General features: G+C 41.0%; 1 protein-coding gene and 1 long non-coding RNA gene across 22 annotated transcripts in view; one reads left to right on the top strand and one right to left on the bottom strand.

Moving 5' to 3' along the window:
- Nucleotides 1–25,605, top strand: part of FHOD3 (formin homology 2 domain containing 3) — a 422,036-nt gene that overhangs the window by 330,294 nt on the left and 66,137 nt on the right. For 10 of the 21 annotated variants that reach the window (XM_039842750.1, XM_039842871.1, XM_039842795.1 and 7 more), the window contains 3 exons: nucleotides 1,960–2,094; nucleotides 6,453–6,503; nucleotides 12,366–12,580. In XM_039842750.1, coding sequence (XP_039698684.1) covers nucleotides 1,960–2,094; nucleotides 6,453–6,503; nucleotides 12,366–12,580 — 401 coding nt within the window. The remainder of the gene's footprint in view (nucleotides 1–1,959; nucleotides 2,095–6,452; nucleotides 6,504–12,365; nucleotides 12,581–25,605) is intronic. The other 11 variants (XM_039842880.1, XM_039842822.1, XM_039842758.1 and 8 more) reach the window with 3 other exon arrangements.
- Nucleotides 13,109–25,351, bottom strand: LOC120586586 (uncharacterized). The gene is made up of 3 exons (XR_005648741.1): nucleotides 25,036–25,351; nucleotides 16,397–16,523; nucleotides 13,109–13,684 (listed from the first exon to the last, which is right to left on the bottom strand). It is a non-coding gene; the product is annotated as an uncharacterized LOC120586586 (long non-coding RNA).

Here is a 25,605-nt window from a genome sequence, read left to right as displayed (position 1 = left end):
AGAATGGCTGTGGGACTTCTTCCTGAACTAAGGAACCTTGAGTCTCCCTGCCGGCATGCCGCCCCCCGCCCCCAACACCACACACACACACACACACTCCCAGGCAGGTATATTTTCACTGAATTCTAGTAGGATTTTATCCAAGCTATATTTCAGAAATATTTGCATCTTAATTTAGAAGTTTTCTTTTTCCCCCAATAAATGAAGGCCCAGTTGTCCATAAAGATTTCATTGGTTATTCCCCAGAGGTCTAACAGACTCTCTTCCCAGCTAACCCTTTTCTTTATTTTTAGTGTGGTCACCTAATTTTCTCTTCTCCCTTCCATTCCCCTGACTTAAAATTTCGGTGATACCCACCCCTGTGATCCCTGGCTGAGGCCTCCCCATGGCTGCCCATCCCCGTGTGCCCTGTTCAGTGAACACTCCAAATCGTTTGCATGGCATTTCACAGAGTCAAGTGCTCTCCCTTCAGCATTCTGAGTGTTCTTGGATGCTTCTTGACACAGGATGATTTTTTTCTCAATTCTGTTCAGATTTCAGACCATTGCTATGTATCTATGTCTTTTTCTACCCATCTGTCATCCCAATACCTTATTTTAAGATGACACAATTTTCTCAAGGCAATATATTGAGGAATTGATGTATGGTAAAATATCTTTAGTACATGTAAAATATATAAAAAGAGCCGTTTTAGATTGAAAGTTGATTTCAGCTCATCAAAGTCCTACCACAGACCAGCTTTAAAATGAATGTACTGTGTTATTTTACTGTTATTTTATTTTTTATGCTATTTTTAATGATGAATAATTCAGTTTATTTAAACTAAAACAAAAACAATTTCCCATTCCTTACCCCTGGCAACCACCAATGTTCTCTGTATCTGTATCTGTAAGCTTGGTATGTATGTATGTATGTATGTATGTATGTATGTATGTATGTATGTATTTTCTAGATTCCACACATAAGAGAGATCATGCAGTATTTGTCTTTCTCTGTCTGATTTGTTTTATTTAGCACAATGCTCTAGAGGTCCATTCATGTTGTCACAAATGGCAAGATTTCGTCCTTTTATATGGCTGAATAATATTCCATTGTATATATATATGTACCACATCTTCTTTATCTATTCTTCCATTGATAGTTACTTAGGTTATTTCCATCCCTTGGCTATTGTAAATAATGCTGCAGTGAACATGGGGTGTATATCTTTTCGAGTTAGCATTTTCGTTTCCTTTGGATAAATACCTAGAAGTAGAATTGCTGGGTCATATGGTAGTTCTATTTTGAATTTTTTGAGGAACCTCCGTACTGTTTTCCATTGTGGCTACACTAATTTACAATTCCACCAACAGTGTACAAGGGTTCCCTCTTCTCCACATCCTCACGAGCACTTGTTACTTGTTGATTTATTGATGATAGCCATTCTAACAGGTGCGAGATGATATCTCATTGTGGCTTTAAAATCTTTTACAATTAGTGATGTAGAGTATCTTTTTATGTATCTGTTGGCCATCTGTTATGTCCTCTTTGGAGATGTGTCTATTCAGATCTTCTGCCCATTTTTTTTTTATTGGATTGTTGTTTTTTTGCTGTCGAGTTGTACACGTTCTTTATATATTTTAGATATTAGCCCCTTATCAGATATATAATTTGCAAATATTTTCTCCCAATCAGTAGGTTGCCTTTTCATTTTGTTGACTGTTTCCTTTGCTGTGCAGAACACTTGGTATTTTGCATGTGTTACCACCTTTTTGTCTTCTGTGCACATGAAGGAGGTTACTTACCTCTATTTACAGATGAAGACCCTGAAATGGAACACCTGAGACACTCAATAATTTCCCCCAAGTACTACCTAGGTTCTGGCACATTCTCAAGTCTTACCAAGGTCTGACTGATTCCTACTTCAGTACTTTTAATCACAGGCCACGCTACTAAAATGTTAACTCATTGTATCTTTAGATCATCACTGAGCGGCCTTCTCACATCATCCTTTAGGCAGCACCAAGAGTCACTGGCAGCAGAGAGAGAGAGACGACGACAGGAGAGAGAAGAAAGGTTGCAGAGAATAGAACGGGAAGAAAGGAACAAATTCAGGTAAGAAGGATTTTAAGATTTTTAAAATAATAAATTGAAATTAAAGCACATGGTTTCACAGCTCTGTATGATGAATAATAATGTTATAGGGCTAGGAAGTAATACGTGCTTCGGATTTTATTATTTTCAAGGAAGAGAAATATATACCTGACATAGGCTAGATCTGTTTTTTTGGGTTTTTTTTTATGGCCTTTTTTCCTCTAACCATATGGCAGGAAGCACAGCCAGCAAGCCAAATACGATTAAGGATTTGTGTATTCTTGAGTCTTCCATTATCTCAAATAGTTTTATCCAGGCCTTCCTAAAGACAGAACCTAATTGTCTTAACTTAGTTTGCCATTTCCCCCTAAAGCTACTCATGTTTTATTCATATTTTATTGGATGACTTAAAGAAAATGCTTTTCCCACTTTCTGCTTTGCTTCTTGTTCCCTGTAGCAATCTTCATTTTTTTTAAAACAATAATTCTCCTATGAGGGGAAAACGTCGCTGTGCCGATTACCCCCAGCCCATTGTCCCCCAGTCTCCTGGTCTCTGTCCAGCTCCAAGAATATGTGCCTGGATATGGTCCATGTCAAGTTCTGTGTCTCATGCGGCCTCTGCTGAGTCAAGTACTGCAGTTTCTCCTTCAGCTAGCTCACCCGTTCTCATCCTTGCCTTCATTCTCTTTTCTCCCCTGGGCTTCTTGCTGTACAGTGCTTTATGGAATACAAAACACTCGCTGAGTCTTTCTTTGCACATTTCCTTCCTGCTACTCTTCACCTCCCCCCTTTCTTTTCCTTCCTTCCCTCTTGACTTCCCCTTCTCCATATCTCTCCCCGTTTTATCTTCCCAGTCATCTCTCCTATAGCTTCTGTGCTTTTTTCTTCTTTTTATTTCTCTCCCCATCTCCATTTCCTGTTTCCTCAGTTCATTTTCTTTAGCAACCAATAGTCCCATCAATGACTCCCAGTTAAACCTACAAAGAATATGAAGCATCGTCAATGAGTATTTACAGGTTTCATAACATTTATTTTTTCTTAGCAACCAGGAAGAGTATGTATAATTGTAGGAATGATCAAAATATGGGCAGAGTAGTGAAGTTGCCTTAACTGTAACTCACTACTGTATGAAACAAATATTCCAAATCTGTGTTGAAAGGATAACTCTGGCTTTTGTAAAGCTGGGTTAATAGGCTTCAAGAAGTAAACCAACATCAGTCCCCCACGACTGTATGGCATACCCTGAGCTGTCAGATTTCTACCAAAGGACATATGGAAATGCCAGACCTGAATGCTCCATTTCTCATGAGGTAGCTCTGGAAGTTGTCACTTTTGGAAAGACCAATTTGTAAAACCTCTAAAACAGGTTAAATTCTTCCTGAGTCATAGCTTTCTGAGAGATTTACATATTTTACCACCAAATAGCAGAGAATCTGACTGAAACACCTGGAAAATTCGGGGATTAGCTTACACATCTAAAGATTTTGATTGAAATCTCTTAAAATGGTACCAGTTCTGGGAAAGATGGAGTCAGCACACTGCCCCCTGTCTCTTCTGTGTCATTGCATATACCATAAATCGTGGACAGAGTAATGGAGCTTTGAAAACTCTAAAGTGTAAAAAGGAGCAGAGGAATTGGAGAAGGAGACTAGAATTCAAAGTTCCAGCAAACCAGTGAAAGTTTACCATTTTTCCCTTCAATATCACCTGGCATGTACCAAGCATGCACAAAAGAGCTTTAAGAGAAGGCCTCTCCTTCTGGACTGAGGAATGGCAAAAGGAATTCCTATGGGTCAGAGAGTGGAGAAAATCTGTTTTTTTTTTTCATATTTTTGTCCTTCTCTCCTACCCCAGCCTCCAAGCAATATTGTTAAAGAAGCATAGTGATGGCAGCAGTGTCCAAGCAGGTGCCTGAAACTGAGGAGGGAGAGGAATTCTTTCTCTAACCAGAAGAGTTATGACCCCAGGAGCAGTAGGCAAATCACCATTTTTCTCTGTGTCTTTCTGCTGCGTTGCCCTGGATGCAGATGGAGTTATTGAAAGTAAGCAGCAGAGCAGGGAAAATAAAGCCCAAGCTTTCTGACTAAAAGACCAGGAAGGAGACCTAAGTTAGCCAGAAAATGATAGAAAAGCCACATAGCATATAGAAATCAAGAAAGCACTCCTGAGTTCATCTCCAATATGTGTTTGTGTGGCTCAGAGCCTGAACAGCATACCACAGACTTTGAGAGTTAAGTACAGAGTGGACCACCACTCAGATCCCAGGCTGGCCACATAGCACAAAAAATATTTGAAAACTGAGCTAATATTGGAACCAATGTCAGAAGGCAGTCAGAACTTGCTGGCTGAATCTGACCTAGTTGATTGCCTACTAAAGGAAAACAAAAGAAAACAATCGAGGTCCTTCATAGAATTTAAAAAGGACCCAGAGTCTCATTACAAAATATTTTAAATGTACGGAATGTACAAAGTAACTTGTCATACAAATAACCAGGAAAATCTGAACTCAAAGGGAAAAGAGAATCAAAATATGCTAACCACAAAAGGATGTAGATGTCATTATCAGATAAAGACTTTAAAGCATCTATTATAAACAGGCTCTAAGAAGTCAGGGGAAATAATTTTGAAACAAATGAAAAGCAAATTCTGTGCAAACAAATAGAAAATATAAAGAAGAACCAAATGGAAATACATGGAGAACTGAAAAATACAGTAACTGAAATAAAAAATTCATAGGATGTGCTCAGTAGCAGAATAGAGATGAGACAACAATCACTGAACTTAAGGGTAGAATAGTAGAAATTATCCAATCTGAAAAACAAAAAACAAAATTGAAAAAAGGCACCTCAGAGACTCATGGAACAATACTAAAATGTCTAGCATTCACATCGCTAAAGTCCCAGAAGAATAAAACAAGCGTGCATAGTTCATTGTGATATATATTCAGTCATTATGTTATGAGATATACAATCTCCAGCATCTTTCTGTGCTCTTAAATGACCAGCGAGATCCATTTCAGACTAAGGCCAAATAGTGAGCAGTTAGTTATGAGCATATCTGAAGATGAGTTGCCTGGGTCTAATCCTCACTCTATGAATATAGATAGATAGATAGATAGATAGATAGATAGATAGATAGATAGATAGCAAAAATATTAAATCTTGTCCAGGAAAGAATGCTGATCATTAGGACAAACCACACACAACTATTAATTATGATGACTGTAGAGCCTTCCCGAAAGTCTGAGGATGTGAATGAAAAGAAATTTAAAAAAAATGAAATAGGAAAATATAAAGTTGTTGCTGGGATTACCCAAATGGCTAACTTTTCATCAGCCATTTCATAAGCTATTCATGCTCCTTGTGCTTTTTCTCTTGGATACCATCTAAAAGTTGTCTCTTATCTGTTCTTATATTTGTTGACATGGTCTTAAATTTCTTGGTTTTGTTACAGAAAAATTTATTTTTAGTACGGAAAGTGATGAGGATGTATGTTTATAAGTAACAACTAATTTGAGTCTTTGTTGCTTTTTTTCTCTCTCCTAACCTGTTTTAGTTGCTTTGACTTATTGTACCTTTATATCCAGTTACCAGGGCATCGAGGGGTAAAATGCTACATTAGATCCAGCATAGAGAACAGTGATGTCAGAATTCTCCAGGAAAATAAATGGTCTCCTGGGAAGTTACTGGCCATACAGTCTTAAACTTAGATTCACGTTGGAACCTCATCAGTAGGAACAGAAAAAGAAACATTAAAATCGGACCAAGTTGAGTATTATCTGTTGTGGGTGCAGACAAAAGAGAACACACAAAGCAAGAGCTTCCGTTGATCCCTGCAGAGGAACGGAGGATGTGAGGGGTGAAGAGAAAGAATCCTGGGCTATGGGAAGAATGTCCAAACTGAGAAGTACAACAAAATAGCCAAGACACTTAGAGCCACACAGACTTAATTCTTGAGAAGAAAGTTGTGGAGATACCAGAGCTTGATTGGATGTTAATCACCACTGAAAGCTATTGCTTGCTTGTCATTGCCATATTTTATTTATGTATTTTTTTCATCTTTAAAAAACCCTTTTTTCTTCTCTTGCCATGTACTTGTGTTTTTCTTCCTCAAGAGTAATTAGTCATATCTCTGAGTAAATCCAATAATTCCATGTTTTCAGACATACTTATGATTTTATTAAAAAATCCATTATACTTAGTACTTTTAAAGTACAGCTTTTACACTAGGGTTTAAAAAATTCTACTACAAGCACTTTCCATTTCTGAGGCGACAGAGGGTTTTCATGATTTACTGTTAATAATTTCTTGGCAATTTCATGAGCATCTAAATCTGTTATTTTCTTTCCTTATTTCATTTCTTCTGCATATTTCTATTAGCCGAGAATATTTAGACAAAAGAGAGGAGCAAAGACAAGCAAGAGAAGAAAGGTTTGTATATCTTTTCTTTCCCATGGTAACCAAATGGCACGTGACTTTGCACTCTTAACCAAGCATGCAGAGGAGACTGTATTAATTAAAATGTGATATCTTCACCTATGACACTGAAGACTTTGAATAACTGGCCTTTTGCAGAATAGAGTGTTCTGATTATCTAAATTTTTCAAGAAAGTACAGATTTATTATTTATGGTGTGAAATGTGTGTCTGTTTCTCCAGAATTCTTCTCCAAATGAGCATGTTAGTTTAATATATTGACTGTAGTATATATTTTAATTACCCTGCCCCACCACTTCCGAGCCCGGGGTAAGTGTCCCTACTGCATGATTCCAGGTCAGTTGTTCAGCATTCCTGCAACAAATATTTGAGCACACACACTGCACCAGGCCCTAGCCGGGGTGCCAAACCCACCTGAGACTCGCTGAATGTGCCTGATCACTTCCCTGTCTCCCTGCTGAACTGTACTCAGTTCCTGGATGGCAGGAACCGTGTCTGGTTTGCTTTGGTTGTCAGTGCCTGCCACAATACTTGACACATATAAAGCCCTTTGAAAGATGTATGGAATAAATGAACAAAGAAGCTAACAGCTTTATTTAAGACATTCAAACTATAAACCAGTTTTTTAATTTCACTTGCAACATGCTGTGAATCCCATTAAAAGATAGTGTGTTCAGTGTCTGATAAATTTAGATAAGCAAAGGAAACTGTGGCAGTAGAACCACAAGACCGTTTTTAACCCTGTAGCACTGCAGTTAGTCTTTCCACCACCAGAGGGAGGTACTGCGTGGAGACTTGGAAAGGCTGGTTTCATACCAGAGCCAGTTGGGAGCCTACCAACCTCTGAACTATGCCAATAAAAAATGGAATTGTGCTAATTTTTTTTAGACACCATAATAGATCAGGACAGTCTGAGGCAAGGAGGAGTGGAGTCTGCCTGTGTCCAATTTAAAAATTAGATGCTTAGGTCAGCCTCATAAACAAAACTATGGCATTGCTTTAATTTCAACGTTTTCTATTATTGCCATGTTAATAACCAGTTGTGGCCAGCAAATTTAGAGTGAGAGATGCTGGTAAAGAAACAAGAAACTTCTATTTCTCTAATTTATACCTATTTTTGACATTGAGGGACATGACGTGTACTTTTACTGAAAATGCTGTTGACTTTATGCCCAGGCTTAAGAAATCAAATTTTATCTTATTCTGTGTAGCTTTTTCTCCAGATTCTGTGCTTTTTGAGCTTTTGACAACTTAACTGTCAGGTAATGTCTGCACAGGCAAGGCTTGATAGCTCCTGGGGAGATGTCAGGGTCTGAACTGGTTCAGACTGATCTCAAAATATTCCAAACCACCAAAGGCTACTTTTTCCTAGATATTATTTACTGTTCTTTTTCCCAAAGCAGAGCATCACATATACCTGAAAAACCTGAGCAGAGGAGTTTGCCACCCCTCTGTTGTCTCCTCTCATCGTCACCTTGCCCCATGCAGCCCTTCTGCCTGGGCTTTCTTAGCTGGTGCAGGGGCGAGATCTTCATCGTCCCTTGTAAGACCTTTCCTCATAGCCCACCTCTCTGTTTACACAGAGGTTTGGGGAAGCAACCAAGCATTTTCCTCTGGTTTGGACCAGCCACTTTCCATGGTTAGTTTGAGTCTTGAATTATCTGGTGAAGATGGGAGTGAGGAAGATATACTTACATCCCGGTTTGGAAACTGTTGGGGGTTTCTGATAAGCCAGGAAAAGATAAGACTTTTAAGTATAATGGACTTTGGAAATGAATGAGGAAGCTAATGGAGATCATAAGTGGAAACAGCTTCAGAAATAAGGAAGACTCCATCTATTGATTCTTCAGGATAGAGCCAGGCATATGTGTAGGGTTCCATGTTTCTCACTCTTAGAAACAATGTCTCAGAAAAAATGGCCAGAGTCACAGCAGAAAGTTTTTTCAGGTTTATAACATCAATATAATAAGGTGCATGTCATTTTGCCATTTTGAGGTGTAATGGCCATCCAGACGTGTTTGATTTTATCTCAATTTATTTTATATCACCTCATTTCATAATTTCAGGCAAACGTTTATTGACAATGGTCAGACCCAGAGTAAGTTTCTATCGAGGTGCTACTTCTAATTTTTTTAAATATTAGAAGCAAAGCTTTATCTGATAATGATTGATTTAAGTGACATTCATGAATAATTGTTTTAAAGGGAGTAGTAAGGAATGATATTCAGGCTGGGGGCATGTTGGGGTGGGGGTCAGGATGGGGACTAGTCTGAAGGGATGGCGGGACATGGAGAGGAAATGCCTCTTAGCAGGGAGGGCTATGGGAACAGAGTGTAAGGGAAAAGTCAGGACTGGGCTAGGATTTGGGAAAGTGACATGCATGAAAGTGATCAATGAAGCAGGAAGACAGAATTCTGAGCACTGCCTAACAGGTCTCAAGGCGGAGTAGAAGTTAGAGGGAGCCGGATTTTGGTTTAGTATGAGGGAGAATTTCTGAGTAGGAGGGTGGCAGGAAGAGCCATTAGTAGGTAGGTTCAGATTACTCTAAAGTCAAGCAGGGTTTCTCTACAGTCACTTAAAAAGCGACTAGGCCTGCCTATGCTCCCTTGGCTGCAGTACCAGCCCTGCCACCCACACCCATGGTAGATATTGAGCTCATCCCAAAGGTTTGTTTGACTCTCTCTCCCACTGACCTGTGAGTTCCATGAGGTGGGGTTTTCCTTGTTTTTTATTAAATCTCTAGTGCCTACTGTAGTTCTTAGCACATGAAAGGCACTCAACAGTGTTCAATAAATATTGAAAAGATGAATGAATAAACAGAAGATATGCGCAGAGGTAAGATAAATGGGAATGTTTACATGAAGGTAGCAAAAGTGAAAAGTCTTTCCTTGGGGCTGCGGTCCGTGGATAGAAAACCCAGTGCTTTGTACATGTAAGACTTCATCAGAGTCTGGGGGTTGTGTCAAGAAGGGACTTGTGATGGTCATTGCATGGGCTCCTGGGATCAAGTACTATTGGGCCCCTAAGTGGTGGCACTTAGAGTCACTCTGTAAAGGAATGTCGTGATATAGGTCCAGTCTCCTCCCCAGGAATGGCTCAAGGTATGTGCGAGCCAGGAGAGGCTGCTGAGCTACACTGAGCTCTAAATGCCAGATGACCTGGCTCTTCTTGTGCATATCAGCCCACCCTCACTACTCCAGCCCATTGCAGGTGAACACTGCTACCTTTTTAGAAAGATTTCATGGCTCTTGACATATAGGCCTCCCTGCCCCTACAACTTTTTAAAGTTTTTAATTGTGGCAAAATACACGTACCATAAAATTTACTATCTTAACCATCTTTAAGTGTACAAATCAGTAATGTTGAGCACATTCACATTGTTGTGCAACCAATCTCCAGAACTCTTCATTTTGTAGAATTGAATCTTTCTACCCATTAAACAAGTCCCCATGCCCTCTCTTCTGCCATTTTTGTCTACCACATAAACATCCTTAGGACAATTCAGAATAAAGCTATGATTCTTCCCATGCCTTCTTGATGCTCAAGGATGGCATCTGTGAGACTAAGGGATGCATTGGAATAGTTACCCATTGGAATATCTCACCCTGGATGAGAAAACCCTGGAGTCCCCTAGAAAATGGGGTGAATGCTTTGGCTGCCAGCACATGCCTGCCACCTGGCTGCCCACGGGATGGGGTATGGAGAGGCCAGGACCAGGGCCAGGTCAGCTGAAATGAAGGTCGTAAATAAGTTGTCCTCTTGGCTTTGTTACCTCTCTCCCTGTACTCTTCTGATTTTGCTAAGCACTACTTTCCTGTTTCAGGATTCCTGTCTCCTGGACCCGTGCATGTCCCCTTATTTGCATGTCATTCCTTGCCTGCCCCTTTCTCCTGTCACAGAAGGCTTGGACTCAATGCAGGGATGTCTGTGCTCACAGACTCCTGGGCTTGCAGCCTTCCTGGCCTAGAGTTTGCCAACATCTTGTTTAAAATATGTCTCCTATGGGCTCTGATTCTTGCCCTCAAGATCACCTTCTGCCAAGATTTCCATCACCTCCACAGCCAGGTGACTTTTCCTTGCTGGTCAGAATTAAGTTCGGAAATGCTCTCCTTTTGTCACCTCTCCTAATTTTTGTGAGGTGGTGTTGTTGGCAAGGAAAGCCTAGAGTTTCTAAAGCTTTCACTCTCAGCATAGCTTCTTCATCCTGCAACTGTGAGGCAGCTGCTCTCGGAGCCAACCTCAGATGTTTTTATATATGGAGACCCACCACACATCTTTTATCAAAGATTCACAGCGAAAGTGAGCTCACTCCCCAAGAAAGTGAAATAGCATGCACTCGCCCCCATCAGTATCTGGTGCTTCAGGTGGACCCTCTGTGGGTTGGGTGCTGCCCCATAGGGTTCTCACTGCATGTTTTGCCTGTTTCCCGTCAGCTGACGTGTGCAAGGTGTCCAGGGAAAGAACAAAGGAGGATAATCTTTCTGTTCTCAAAAATCCTATTATCTGCTTGTTGAGAACAGACATACACATGTGAAAAGATGACTTAATATGCCAGGCAGTAAATGTAAAATGCCATCTGAGTTGAATGGACTACATATCCGACATGAGTTCAGAGGCAAGGCCAAGATCACTTCCAGCTGTGATGGTCAAAGCAGGCCTCACAGGAGGAGATGCGCATGCGAGCCTGGCATGAAGAGCAGACTGCCTTTGGACTGGCAGGGAAAAGGGCTGATTACAGACATGGGGGAGCCACGCCTATCTTAAGGATGGATGAAGAAATGCATGATTTTCAAGTGCAGTTTTTAAGGTTTTGTTTTTTTGTTTTGTTTTGTTTTGTTTTGTTTTTATAGATTCCCCCACCTTTCTTATGCAGGTGAATTAGGAGTACCATGTGGGAGCTATGGTGGGCCAGAGTTGAGGGCTTGCCCATTCGGGGGAGCCAAAGCAGTGAATCTGGATGGATGTGAGTGAGGGTCTTGAATAAGCTGTTTCAAAGTTTAGTGGTAGGTGAGATAGGACGCGGCTACAGCTGAATTCATAAATTTATTTCTGAACAAATAATGGTGGGTAAAATTAGCAGACATCTGGAAGAGGCACATATTTCAAAGTTATTTTGGTCTGATCTATAAAGCTCACCATGAGGAATATGATTGGTAGCTGGTCTTAATAAACAGTTAGTGGGTTCTGCCTGCCTGAAATGCAAAACAGATGTATCTTTGTTCTTTTAAACTGACTTTGATGAATAAACTATATGTGACGTCAGGTCCAAGCTATTGGATGTCTGAGTACGACTCAGAAATATTTTAGAATATAAAAAAGTTTCCATGGTCGACACCGAGAGAACAAAGTGAATTCCAGTCGCATTGCTGTTAGCATTGAAGCAGGTTCAGAAATTCAGGAAGGCCTCATCCAACACCCCCTTTCGGTATTTCGGGGGCACCGTTTCTGTCTGCCGAACCAAGGCACCCTCCCATTTCACAGCCGTGACCTGCAAGGGCGTGTGGTTTTCAGCTGTCACTATTGAGCCTTTTCGATGGTCATTTTCATTGTTTTGCTTATTTGTACAAATATTTCCTAAAAGAGCAAACTAGGATTCTGCAGCAGTGATCCAGTATCTGGAGACTGTGTGATGTGGCCATTCCCCCCAATTTGTTTGGTTATGAATGATGAGGGATTTTTAATCATTAGCATCTTGGCTTCGCTGGGTGTTTCTGGCAGACTGGCCCTCCAGCCAGCCCTGCGCTGTGCTGTGTGCATCAGAAAACCAGCTCACTCTGCAGGTGTTTCGTCCATAAACAAGCATCAGCCACGGGCTCCTCTTTCTTTTTACGGAAACGCTTTGGAATTTAACTTTCAGATACAAATACTTGGAGCAGTTGGCAGCTGAGGCACACGAGAAGGAAGTGAGAAGCCGAAGCGCGAGCCGGGGCAGAGCTGACCTCTCCTTGGACCTGACCTCACCGGCAGCTCCTGCCTCCCCCGCCCCTCTGAGCCCTAGCCCTTCATCTCTAGACTCACAAGAGGCTCTCACAGGAGCATCCTACTCCCCGGGAACACCTCAGCATTTCCAAGGTGAGTCCTGGGAGAGGAGGCAACTGGGAAACTGATGGGTTCATTAACAACAGACGGGCTTCTTCTGGGTGATAGTAAACCTTCCTACATGCAAACTAACACTGAGAGGCAACTAAGGGTAAGCTTGGTGGGGGGTGACTGTAAGCTGTGCTGCCGCAAATAAAATAGATGTTTTCTGAGCCATTTATATTAAAGCAAAGATATCCATAAAGATCGTCAATGTATGGTCATTGAAAAAAGAGGATACTGAAAATAAGTTACTGTGACATTTAAACCTAAATCACATGGTTTTAACATAGTAGTCTATAATTTGGATATTATTTATTTATTGGATCTGCCCCATAAAGTGGCTGCTTTGAAATGTTCTTAACCTAGGAATTATTGGTCTGGTTTAGATTAAACTGATGGAGAATAAAATTAAGACGTGCCAGCAAAGAAAACTGTGGACCTCGTGAAAATAGGAGTTAAAAATGAGAGAAGAAAAAAATTGAAATTAGTAAAAATTACTGGCACGTGGTGCGGGTGGAGGTGCTTGTGTGCAGACAGACAGGCTCTCCCTGGAAAAATACCCTGTCGCCTTCACTTCAGTTGGAGAAAAACAGCGATATTGTACACTGCAGCCTCGGAGCATCAGCTGTTTTCCTGATTGCTCTGCAAATTGTGGGTTTGTTTTCTTTCACTTTAACAGAGAGGATGGTTCTTGGGCACAGGCACCCACACAATGTGTGTTGATTAACCATGCGACTAGCACTGTTTGGTTTCATCCAGTGTTATGGCTTACAGCCTGAAATAGACTTAGCCAACAGAAGACAACAGAGACACTAAACTTTTAACTTTAGGAGGGTTGACTAAATATGGTGCAAAGTTTAATTTAAACAAGGCAGAACTCCATGACCTCAGCAGAACTGGATGTAACAGAACAATCTTGTCTGTCCAATTTTTTGCTGGCTCTCCAAGCCTCAGGGCTCATTCTGCAAGAGCAGGCTGGCTCTACCACAGCTTTCCATCACGTCCAGTTTCTCCTGGTCCCTGAGCCATGGAAGATTGTCCCAGGCAGATGGCTCAGTCATAGATGAGTAACGTCAGTCCGCAAATGTTGAGATTCTGGGAATCAGGAAGAAAGACTGTTCTATAACAGCTCTGTGCTCTCCAAATCCTGCCTGATATCACTGCTCTATCTAAATTGGGGTATTTCCAGAGGCAATATGAAAAATATTCCCCAGCAAAGGGGATCAGCCCTTTACAGAGTAGTTATCTAAACTGTAAAATACAATGGCCCCAAGCTGGGAGGGAATTGTCAATGTCTGTAAATATTTTTGGTCCTCAGAATTTTTAACCTGCTTCAAGTTTGTTTGTGGCAAAAAGACAGTTCCTCAAGTATTTTGTCCAGTTACAGTCAAACTTGAGGCCATTCTAGCCCATTAAAAAGAACATTTGAAACTTCAAAAAGAACATATAAAATACTTATTTTGAGTATGCACAGATGCATTTGGAGAAAATAAAGTTATGTCAGTATGCTTTCAGAAAAGAATAGCAAGTGTCATTTTCCTCTACAGAGAAGGGATTAATAGAGACTGAGTGAATGTTTGACTGCAGTCAAACAATAAGTGATCTCTACATCTGAAAAAGGAATATTAAACTAAACGTAATTACAAATTAATAAAATGTATCATATGGTTTGCTTTTTTTCTAGAAAAAAAAAAGTGGTGGCTCTTGTGGAATCTAGAAGAGCTTCTCATAATATATAAGTAATTATCACTCAAGTCAGTTGGAACCAGCAAAGTATTCTAACATCCTTGTCCTAATACATAACTGAATTATACATTGGATATGATAAGTGTATGAGAAGAAATGCTGAAAGAGGATGGTCTTAGAAAGAACTACTGAGGCTTCCTTCTGCCTTGGGGACATTTGCCCTTATGACAGAGATCCAAAGTTGGTAAAACAGAAAGGTTTCCCTCAGCCGAGTTTATTATTGTTCTTTGAAACAATCTGCTGGCATCCAGTTAATAGCCAATTCTTTTTACCAGGTTCCATTTTCAAATGCTCAAAGTAATTTTTTTTTTTTTGCTTATCCCTAATATTTACAATATCCCAACATCTGGAGGAAGAATAAAAAATATAATCACACATCCAGATGTTTGTCCTGCACCAAACACCTGGTATTATGTGGTCCAAATGTGCCAGGGGTTGACTCGCTTTTTCATTCTTCTTGTGGAATCGTATGATAATAATCCCCTTCACATTTCTGTCCTGCTCCGCCCCTTCTTCCCAAATGCTACTATTTAATACCATGTTGTGCATCTGAGTAAGTAGGGGGGATGCTAGTATCCATATTTTGCTGAGGCTCAAATAGATGGGAAGATTTGCCTCAGATCTTGTTGGTACCATGCTGGGAGTACAACCAGTGTGTTGAGTCCCGACAGAGCCATTTCTCAGGGCATCATGACATCACAGTATTTGTGGTGGTGTTAATGCCACACCTTCTCCCCAGTATCTGCAAAACTATGGCCTACATTTCAGAATTATATTTATAAAAAAAAGGAAAAGCAAATGTTTATGTTATTGAATTCTATATGCCTGAGAATTACAGGTCACTCTATGGGTTCTTTTGTTAAAACTCAGATTCTGAAGAACTTTTAATAGCAGAAAATATGAAAACATTAGAAGCTTCTTTACCTTTTCTCTTACATAATATATTTAAAAAGAGGGAAGGGCTAATGGTAAAATACCCACATTATGTGCCATCTAGTGAGATCTTTCAGCTAAAAAACTTCCCACTAAATCTGCTATAACTTTCGTATGAATTATGCCAATACCCCCACCATCTAGTCAGCGTGTGCTTGCATTGTTTTTCCATCTGGCCCTCTTATGGCTCATGGCAGATGTTTGTCCCAATACTGCCTAGACTTAATGGTGATGGTCTGAATAATTTTCCTCTGTGTGAAACTACCAGGCCCAAGCGAGGAACAAATATGTGTGTGTTATAATTAATGGAGATATTCACCACCAAATTTAGGTAAATATGAAGGGTCTATCTCTTCATCCATTGCTTTAATTATCATTTCCTTATTTTTACTGTGCCCTTGTGGCATAGATCAGAATATCTATCTGATATATTTATTTCTTATTATTTTTTAAAACTCACAGATGACACTGGAAACAAATTATTCTCACAAACCAGAGAAAAAGGTACAGTGTTCTTATTGGGATAGAATTCTTTGATATGACTCTTGGGGAAGTAACTCTGAGGATTAAAGATAATAATCTAGGTCCCCACAAGTGCAGTTCATATAGCAAGGTAACCTATTATCCCAGTGGGTGTCAGATCTAGGTAACCTATTTTATGGAAACAAAATGGAGAAAAACACTTATCTCAAAACTAGGTGTGGATGTAGTCCCTACAGGGTGTCCCAGGGTTGAACTGCCTTCCTTGGAGGCTAGAACTGTGTTCCTTCCTGCTCCCTGGCTTGCACACCTGAGTCCCTCCTGAGGCTGGATGGAGATGGCCTTTCCCAGTAGAAGGGAGCTGCTAAGAGTCTACAAGTATCTTTCACCTACTATTGTCGCCACGAAAGCATATATAATGGCTGGATTATTTTTCTTATTTTTAGTTCAATACTCTATACTATACACAGAAATAAAACTTTAGAAATGCATTCAAAAATTTTACCACACTATATTAATTTTATGTCAGGGGAAAATATGTTCAACAGTGACTTTTTTTCTACTCAATTGGACTCAGATATTTCCGAATACCTCATTGTTTGGCAATGGAGATATAAACTATGGCCTATATGGTCATGGCCTACTCACCAACATTCACCTGGAGGCATTTGCAGAAATTGTTGACACGGTACACTGACATTTTCTCTCAGAGATTCAAGCATTTGAAGCTTTTACTGGTAATATGACAATTCCTCGAGCCTGTTGATCCTCACACCTGAAAATAAAATATAATCATACAGTTATATCATAAAATATTCAGTTTGTTTAAATGAATAATCATTTTCATGTAGGCATCATTCATCATCATGGCTGTTGTCAATGTTACCAGTCACCGATTGAGCATCTCGGTCACCCTCATTGTATAATATGTTTTCAGTGTCCTTCAGGTGTAGACACTTACCTAGTTTACTTAATCTATATGGCAGAAATCAGAAACATCTAGTATCCTATTTCCAGCTGGCACAGTAGTAATAGAATATCATCCATCATCAACCTAATGCATACTGGTTCCCTTGCTTAAAGTTTTTGGACACCTCCAGTCCAGTATTTCATGAACTGGCAGGAAACTAGATTCCTTGTGGTTCTGTGACTCAGGGCTGCCTCACGTCCCCATACCTCACCTGACTGCTGCTACGTGATGACATTCAGTCAATAAAACAAAATCTCTCAAACTCTACCCAAGGCCAAGGCCTTACCTGCTACACCCGCTGTAGAACTTTTAAGAGAGCATTTGCAAGTAGTTGGATTTTTCTGCCTTGCCATTTTGCTGTCTCTAAAATGGAAAAAGGCAAAATCTCCCCCTTTTTCATCCTATAAAGAATAACAGTTGCCTGCAGTGTGTTTTCTTGCACCATATTATAAACCATTAAATAGTCTTGAGTCCTTTTGATGTAGACAAAGTCTGAATCTCAAGTGTATTTAAGTAAAGACAAGGCATACACTGTCATTGGGAAAGTTGTTAAAGAAGGGTATTATGGGATCAACATAATAATTTCACAGATAGCAATTAGGTATCAAAATCTGTGAACAGTCTGAGACTTTACCCTACTTGTAAGCTACTAAGTTACCCTGTCACAACTTCATGGATATTGGCAGAAGACATGAAACTCCTGAATCAGAGGCAAAGGACTTCATTACTGATAGCAATAATAGTAGCTAAAGTATCAGCATTTGTGCCATTTCTCCGAGCCCCAGTTCCCACAAGGTGACATGAATAGGCCCAAGTAATTACTGTGCATACACAGAGAGAAATTCTATAAAAGATTTGGAGTTTAGGGACTCCAAATCTTTTATAGTGGACAATTAGCCTTTGTCCCAGAGAAAAGCATTATCTTTATCGCAGTGGGCAATAAACCAACTGGTCCTTTGTTCTGGAGGAAGACACTGTCTCTGTCTTCCAAGGCTGTTTGCTATGCATGCATTCTTAGATAGTTCAGAACAAAAGTTATCAGTGCCTCTGCTTGCAAGACTATAGAACATGGGATACCCAGAGAGAATTGTTTCCAAGCATTAGATTATAATGGTTTTAAATAAACTTTTACAATCAAATCTGTATCCTAAAATCTGTTTAATGTAAACAAAAAAATAGGTTTTGAATTGCAATTAACTTGTTTGTTCTTATTTGACATAAAGATGATCAGGAGCTGCAAGACCTAGTCTGCAGCAGGCTCTGGGAATGAATATGCTTGTCTGCATGTAGAGGTGTTAACAGGGGATCTGGAAAGACATCAGTGCCTTTCATCCCGGGTGGAATAAAAGGTGACTGCTTCCAGGTAGTTAGGAGGCCTCCACAGGTAGGGACAATGAACATTCTTTAATCAGTGTGGTACTTCGAATTTCTAGAGTCAATGGCTGAGACTGCAAAATAGTATAGAATAACTGATTCCTTCTAGTACCCTTATCTGTGGTTAGGACCTTGATCACCACTCTGACATCTCCACCTCTTCTCTTTTCCCTCCAGCAACCCTGCCTTTCTGTCACCAATCCCCATATGTTATTTGTACAAAATGATACAGTGCCTTATTGTGGCAAGATATTCACACATTACATTTCCAGTCCCTAAAAGTATGCCGAATTCAGTGACCCTGGAATGCATTTTATCTACCTCTGAACATTGTGTGAATCCTTAGAGCCTTCTGAAGCTGGAACTCCCTCTGAGAAAGCTGCCTCCACTAGATACATTGGGAAGTTCTAGTAGCTTTTCGTTGACTTTTTATCTAGAAGCTATGGACCCATATATCCTTTAGATAATCTCTAGACTCAATGTGTTATTTGGCTTTTATGTCTTCTACATTTTTCATCATTGTTTTTTCATCATTTTTTTCTCAATCGTTCCCATCATTTTGTTTCCATCTTCTTACTGACTCTTTTTCTGCCTGCCCCCTAAGTGTCAGGTTTTTCCAAGGTTACTTTCCTAGCTACCCTCTCCTTACCCTTTGGCTGGGCCCTCACATTTCCAACTGTAATTCTTAACTATCTAGTATGTACTGAAGACTGCTAGGTCTGCATCTCCAGCCTTGGCCTTCTTGAGCTCAGGATGCATATATCCAACCTCTTTAGACATCACCATCTGAATGCTCCTCACACACTTCAGACTTAATAAGTGCCAGTGAGGGGCATTCAAATGGGAGATGTCACTCATCTCTCACCCATAAAACCCCTACCCTCAAACCTACTTGTACCTTCTAGGCCTCATCTGGTTAAGACCATCTCTTTTGGCCTCGTTATTGAAGTTAGAAGCATACATATCATTTTTGACTCTTCCCTCCATGCTCACCCCTACATCTGATGAATCACCAAGTGTTTATATGCTCCTTTCTCTCAAATCAACCCTCTTCCCTGTCTCCACATTGCCAATACCTTAGTCCCAGGATTAACCATCTCTGATCTTGTTCTAATAGATCTCATATCTTCCAGATTCTTCTTAGCAACCCAACAACAAAAAAATCATATATGTACCTTATTCTTAAAATCTTCCAGTGGCTCTCCGTTATCTACAACATAAAGTTGAGACCTTACATGGCACTCAAGACTCTTGGTTAACTAGTCCTTACAACCAGTCTTTTACCAACATAACCACCCCTACATGTTATGTTCCATTAGCACCAAACCACTATCAATACCTGAAAAGTGCCATGTTCTCTCGGGTGTGCCTCTGTGCTTCACTGCCCTCTTCCACTGGGTGCTCATTAGACTCCTATTCATCTAGTTGAAGCATCTTCTCTTCTATAAAGCCTCCTTTGGTTCCTCTTCTGTATTTACCTTCAGCTTGTACATAACTGAGATACAACACTTATCTCACTATATATGCAATAGTCCCCCCTCCTCATCTGTGTGTTCCTCAGAGGAGGGCCTATGCTTCCTTCACCTTTCTTATCTCGAAGGCTTGGAGCAGAATGGCATTTAGTAAATGTTTTATGAGCTAAGAAATTAATAAGCAACATGAAAAAAGAAAACAGACACATTAATCTACTGAGACAGCTATTTTCCCTATACCCAGATATTTATTACACAGGCCATGATGGAGGTCATATCTTTGACTATATAGGCCACTCTATAAAAACCGAAGAAATGATGGTGGCTTAATATAGAGAGGGAACTTTTGCAGAGAGTTGACATAATATATGTAGGCCATTTCTTTCTGAGGATCAAAGTCTAAAAGAAAATTTGGAAGACGATTCTTGACAAATTGATAGTTGAGATATTTATTCAACTGTTTTTTAAAATATCTCTTATTTTAACTGAATTTTTCTCCATTTCTTTGTGAATGAATTTGCTAACAAGTGCAGATAATCTGAGTTATTGACTAATTGGAAAGCCACATCCATTAGTGACTAGATGTAAGGGAGGAAGGGTCAACTTTTTGATATGAGAATTTGACAGTGGGATTTCTAATTATACCACCGTCTCAGGCCAGCTGGATCTGTTTAGGCTTGGTCATACTCTACTGGTAGGAAGAGCTAATATTTTCCTTAGATATTAGTTGTTTTGATCTTATAATATCTATTGGCTATGACTTAAGAGACCACTTTAGACTAAAAAATGTTTTAAGGATGACATTTTTTTCACATCTGATTTCCTTGTGCCTAGCACAGTGCATGGCCCATAAGAAGTCTCATTAAGTCTTTTCATGGAATGAATGAGGTTGCTACTAATCACATTAGAACACCTAATTAAGAGTAACTATATCTTGTTCAGCCTGAAAAAAATGAATAAGCCCCCCCCAAAAAAAACCCCTCAAGTTCAATCAATTTATTTGTTAGCTGTTAGTTTTCAGGACTTTCTATTTTAATGCTAATGTAATTTTTCCCAAAATAGCAGTTTTTGTTTTGATGTCATTGATGTTTCTGTCTGAGACTTGATAAGAGCTCGAGGTGCTGTTGAAATGCATTGCCAGCTTGAAATTAGACAATGTTTCTATCATTGAGGAAAGGCTTGTCTTCCTATTTGCTCTTATGCGATAATGGGCATGTAGTTAACCCAGGAACTCCACCAGCCCTACTGGCCACAGAGAAACAAATGAATATTGACACTGTTTGAACCAAGAAAAGACCTATCTGAATAAAAGAATTTAAATGAGCTCAAAGGAAGTCTTTGTAACCGGGGCTTGCATTTGGTTTGAGTTCAAGATAATGATAGAGCAATAAATTAAACAATAATCTTAAATTGCCTTTCATTATCTGTTTATAGTGTGAAATAGAATCTATGTAGTCATCAATATTCAAATAATTGGAACCCAAACTGGCTCCATTTTTGTCCTATGTGATACTACAAGGGTATCAGACATGTTTAACCAGGTGAACGCAATCAGAAACATAATCTGAGAGGCAAAAATGGGGAGTGGAAATTACAATTTAAGGAGTGCTTGTGATCTTGCCCAACATCCACCTCAGGTGCGTGTCCCCATGTGAACATGACATGAGGGCCACAGATCTGTTTTTTTCTTGAACCTCTTATAGTATGGACAACTTGTCAAATGTCATTTTAGTGTTTAAGGATTTGTATTCAGAGATAATATGGCCCATGACTATAAGCCTAGTGTTTCTTACAGCATTCTACTGAAGCTAATGAAAACCTTGACTGTTAGAACTGTTTGGGTGGGTATGGGATCTATAACGTGGCATCTTCCAAAAGGACTTCTGAAGGTAATTTTGATCATGAATGGTTTTCATTTTAAGAGGTGGCTTCAGCCTGAACCAGTTTAGAAAATCTAATTCTGAATTTTGAGAACAAATCCGGGCTTAATTTTGAAGGCATACAGTTTCATTTGACTGATGAATCAGTATTTTGCAAGTGATAAAGAGTTTCTTTTGTAAAGCTTGAGTAAGCTGAGTTTGTACTCATCTTAATGAAACTGTTCCCTTATAGCAGTGATTCTCAACCGGGGGCATTTCCTCCCACTCCCCCATTTAGCAGTGTTTAGAGATATTTTTAGCACACTGGGAAGGAGGTGCTATTGACCTCTAGGGTAGAAGCCCAGGAATGCTGCCTAACATCCCACAGTGCACAGGTCAGCCTCCTACAACAATTATCCAGCCTCAAATACCCATAGTCTCCAGGCTGAGAAACCCTGCTCTAGAGTGAATGTGAGTGAGCAGCTTAGCAGGAACTGGCTCAACACCAAAGGCAAAGTCTAAAGAATTTTCAAAGTTTTGAGCTTTCTCCCTTGAGACCTTTTCACATTTATGTTATTCAATCACAAGTTTCAAGTCGATAGTGTTAGTTATTAGCTATGAACCGGGGAGGTCCCTGGAATCTACACAGTTTGGAGCAACTATTATAGAACTGGCTGGCCCAGCGCTTGGTTTCATAAGATCTGCCAGAAGGCCAAGTCCTGGCAAAGTCATCGAGACACCATCACAGACTGAAATCAATCGAAGCCACCCAAAGACTTATTAAATTCAGATCTTTCTACCAGCAAATAATCTCTAGAAAGAAAAATTGCATGACAAGAGATTTCAATTGGATACTCTGGGCTCAGCTGTCAGGGACATTGATAGAAGAAGAACTGGACTGTTAGTGGCCACTGTACTTTTTTTTTTAAGGAATGATTATAGTATACTTCTCCTTTGAGGCTTAAGTTACCCACCACACAGTGTAACATCATGATGAACAGCCCAGGCTTTTTAGTCAGATTGATTGAGGTTCAAATCCCAGCTTGGTTAGCATTCGCTCTGCTTGTCAGTGAGTCCTTTTGGAAAGAGGTGGTGCATGCTCAGAGGGTGCCTGAGAGTGGCCAGTGAAGGGACTGCTTGCAGAGGTGTGGAGAGGATCATGAGAGGGTGGGGAAGCACCCAGACACTAGCAGCAGTGGGAAACTGTCAACACTGCTCCCACCTCCAGGCCTGGAGGGACTTGGTGAGCAGCTGGGATTTGTTAAGATCTCTGTAACCTTGGGAGAGAGCCCACAGGACAGAAACAGTGGCCTGACAACTTCTGCCAAACTGTGGCTCCCCATGAAGAGAGCAGGGACATAAATGCTCCAGCCTGTCCTTCTACCCACCTTTGCTGGTCCCTCCGAAGGGAAGACCCATATGAAAGTGAGAGGGGACACAAATGCAGGAGATGCTCTTCACAGGAGATGCCAGCTTCCCAGGGCATAGAGCAGAACAGAAAATGGGTCTGGAGGAGCAGTCTGAGAGTATCTAGCCCACGGCGTAGCCCTAGACAAGTTACTTGACCTCTCTGAACATATTTCCTTGTTTCTCACATGTGGACACTAATCTCCATATTGTTGGTTCGAGATAAACAGAGTAATGTAGATATGGTTCTTAGAACTGCACCGGTATATAGACTGTACTCAATACATAGAAACTTTTATTTGTACTTCATTTTAAGGCCTAGCAGGGCCTTATGTCTAGTGAGATTTTTAGGACTAGATGAGAGGTTGGTGCTGGGCTTTTGAAGGGCCAGAGAGAACTAGCTAGTATGAGTCAATGTCTGTCCTGGCTGACTTGGAACGAGACGAGCTGGCTGAAATCCTCGAGGCTTGCTCTTTCTCACCTCTCTTCCAGTTTTGTGATCTGCATGAGGAAGTACCAGTCATCCGTCTGGGCACCCTTTCATAGTCTCAACAAAAATGCATTTTCCCTCTTTCCCTGTGGTTTTCAGATTGTTGGGTTCTCGTTCCGACTCCCCAACCTCTCTCTCCTATAATATCTGTTTCCTTTGTGTAAAAAATCCTCTTTAGTGGCCACGTTCAGGTCCTTTCTTACAGAATGGTAACAAACAGGTTACTTGTTACTTCCTTCTGAATATACCATAAAGCAATTCCTGCCTATTATTTCTTCCACGTTGCATAAAGTTCCCATTACTGTATCCTTTAATACAGTTTAATTTTGATTTTTTTCCCCTCCCTTATACTCTGTCCTGCCCCCACTTTGACCTTAAAATTTAGTTTAAAGACCTTTGAATCAAATCAGTGCAGATTCTGTCCAAATACATTTTTCTGGCCTTTGCTAAGTACGTTCCGGCAATGCCAAGATCCCATCAGTCTGCTCTCTTGGGACATGCTCCAGAAAGACAGATCCCCGTTTTGGACGCCTTTTATGTTGCCAGGCATTTCTTGCCATGTCCTCCTCTGATTTCCAAACTCACGCCCACCACGGGGAAAAGGGCTGTCTGGGCACCTGGCCCAAGTCCTCACAGTTCCCTCGACTCCTTTGCCCAGCCCCGGGGATGCAGTCAGATCTTTGTCTCTGTCCCCTGTCCGAGGTGATTAGCAGGCGTGGCCAAATATGGACAAGTGTGGGAAGCCCTGGAAGCTCCCAACCTGCAGATTTGGTTTATCACAGTCACTTCTGAGCCTGACTTGAAGGCAGGACTACGGAGTCTTTATAGGTGTGGGCTTAGGTGTGGGAGCTGTGCCCCTTCCTGCCGGCACCTTGGCCTGAGCTGTCACCATTCCCTCCCAGCCCCAGCTTTCTGAGGGCAATAAGCGGTGGTGAGGATTTAGTAGACAGTTCCTTTGGAGTGCTTCAAAGAGAGCCAGCAGCCCTGCAGTACGCCCTGCTCGCTCAAATGCTAACACAGCACCTCCCTCAGTGGATCTCTTCCCACTGTCCAGAATCTCAATCACTTGTTCATATGGTCTTGTAGTGGCACTGTTTATTCGTTTTTTCTCTTGAACTCCACTGATCGGCCTTCACCTCCTCCTCCTAAGTCTCCTTGTCTGCAGGGTTTGCCTCCTGGTCTGTTTGTTCCATACAGACTAGGAGCTTCACTTGTAGCTACAGGCATGCCTCAGCCGTCCCAGAGGGAAGTATAGTTTGACTGTGATGCGGGTATAATCAGGGAGTCCTCTCAACAAAATGAAGCATGGCCTGTCTCTACCTGAAGCAGCCATCACTGCCCATAGTGTCAAGTCCCAGGTTCTCACCTCGCCTTACGAGGCCTGTTGCCCTGGCTCCTGATGCTGGGCGTCTTTACTCCTCCAGCACCTTGTACTCTCAGCCTCTGCACATGCTCTTCCCTCTGCCCAGAAGGTTCTCATGTCCACTTTTCCCCCTTTAACTCCTTTTCACCTTTGAAGACCTTTTAAATGTCATTTTGGCACAGAGACAAATGTCCCTTTCCCAGACCTTGCCAAAGACCCTTGCCATATCCTCCAGGGCAACCTGCTTTTGCTTCTAGAACAGCCATCACATTTATAAATATTTTTTAATTGTGTCTGGTGGGATCTGAGGGCTGGGATTTCCCTGCGCCCATTGGTGGTAGGGATTACTCACCTTAGCAAGGCAGAGGCCATGGCCGGAAGTGTAGGATATCTTTGCTTCTCTGTAACCTTACAATGACAAGAGCCAGGTCTATCTTGTGTGTCACTGTCTCTCTCGCCTCCAACACCATTGCTGGGCCAGAGAATGGATCATTAAATACTGAGACTAGCAACAATGGGAAGTTGTGAGCAGTTTTCACCCCTTGGTGCTGGCAAATATCTTAGCTCTCTATATAGCTTTTCCTGCAGACCAACATTGTTCCTTCTGTTCCCGGGGACTCAGCAAATGTAGATGATACTTTTCCCTGTGTCTGCCCAGAGTGCAGCCAGCTTGGTTTGAGGAAGTGACTCAAAGGAAATGGCTCAGTGTGTGTTTGGGGGAGGGGGGTGGGTGTTGTTGACAAGGGAGGTCTTGATGAAAGATAATGAGAAAACAGAGCAGAAATGTTCTGGAATTCAGTGTGCGGTCTCGGGGTGCTTCCTGAGTGTCAACGAGAACTTCATGAGCAGATGCTGGCCCAGGACCACTCTTGGGGGCTCTCAAGAGAAAAAGACGAGGTCTTGTCCTGAAGGGACCTTTTGC

The sequence above is a fragment of the Pteropus medius genome, unplaced genomic scaffold (assembly GCF_902729225.1).
Source record: "Pteropus medius unplaced genomic scaffold, Ma_sr-lr_union100, whole genome shotgun sequence".
Taxonomy (NCBI): domain Eukaryota; kingdom Metazoa; phylum Chordata; class Mammalia; order Chiroptera; family Pteropodidae; genus Pteropus; species Pteropus medius.
The sequence above is the reverse complement of the archived record's forward strand: the minus strand, read 5'-3'. Positions and strand labels throughout refer to the sequence as shown.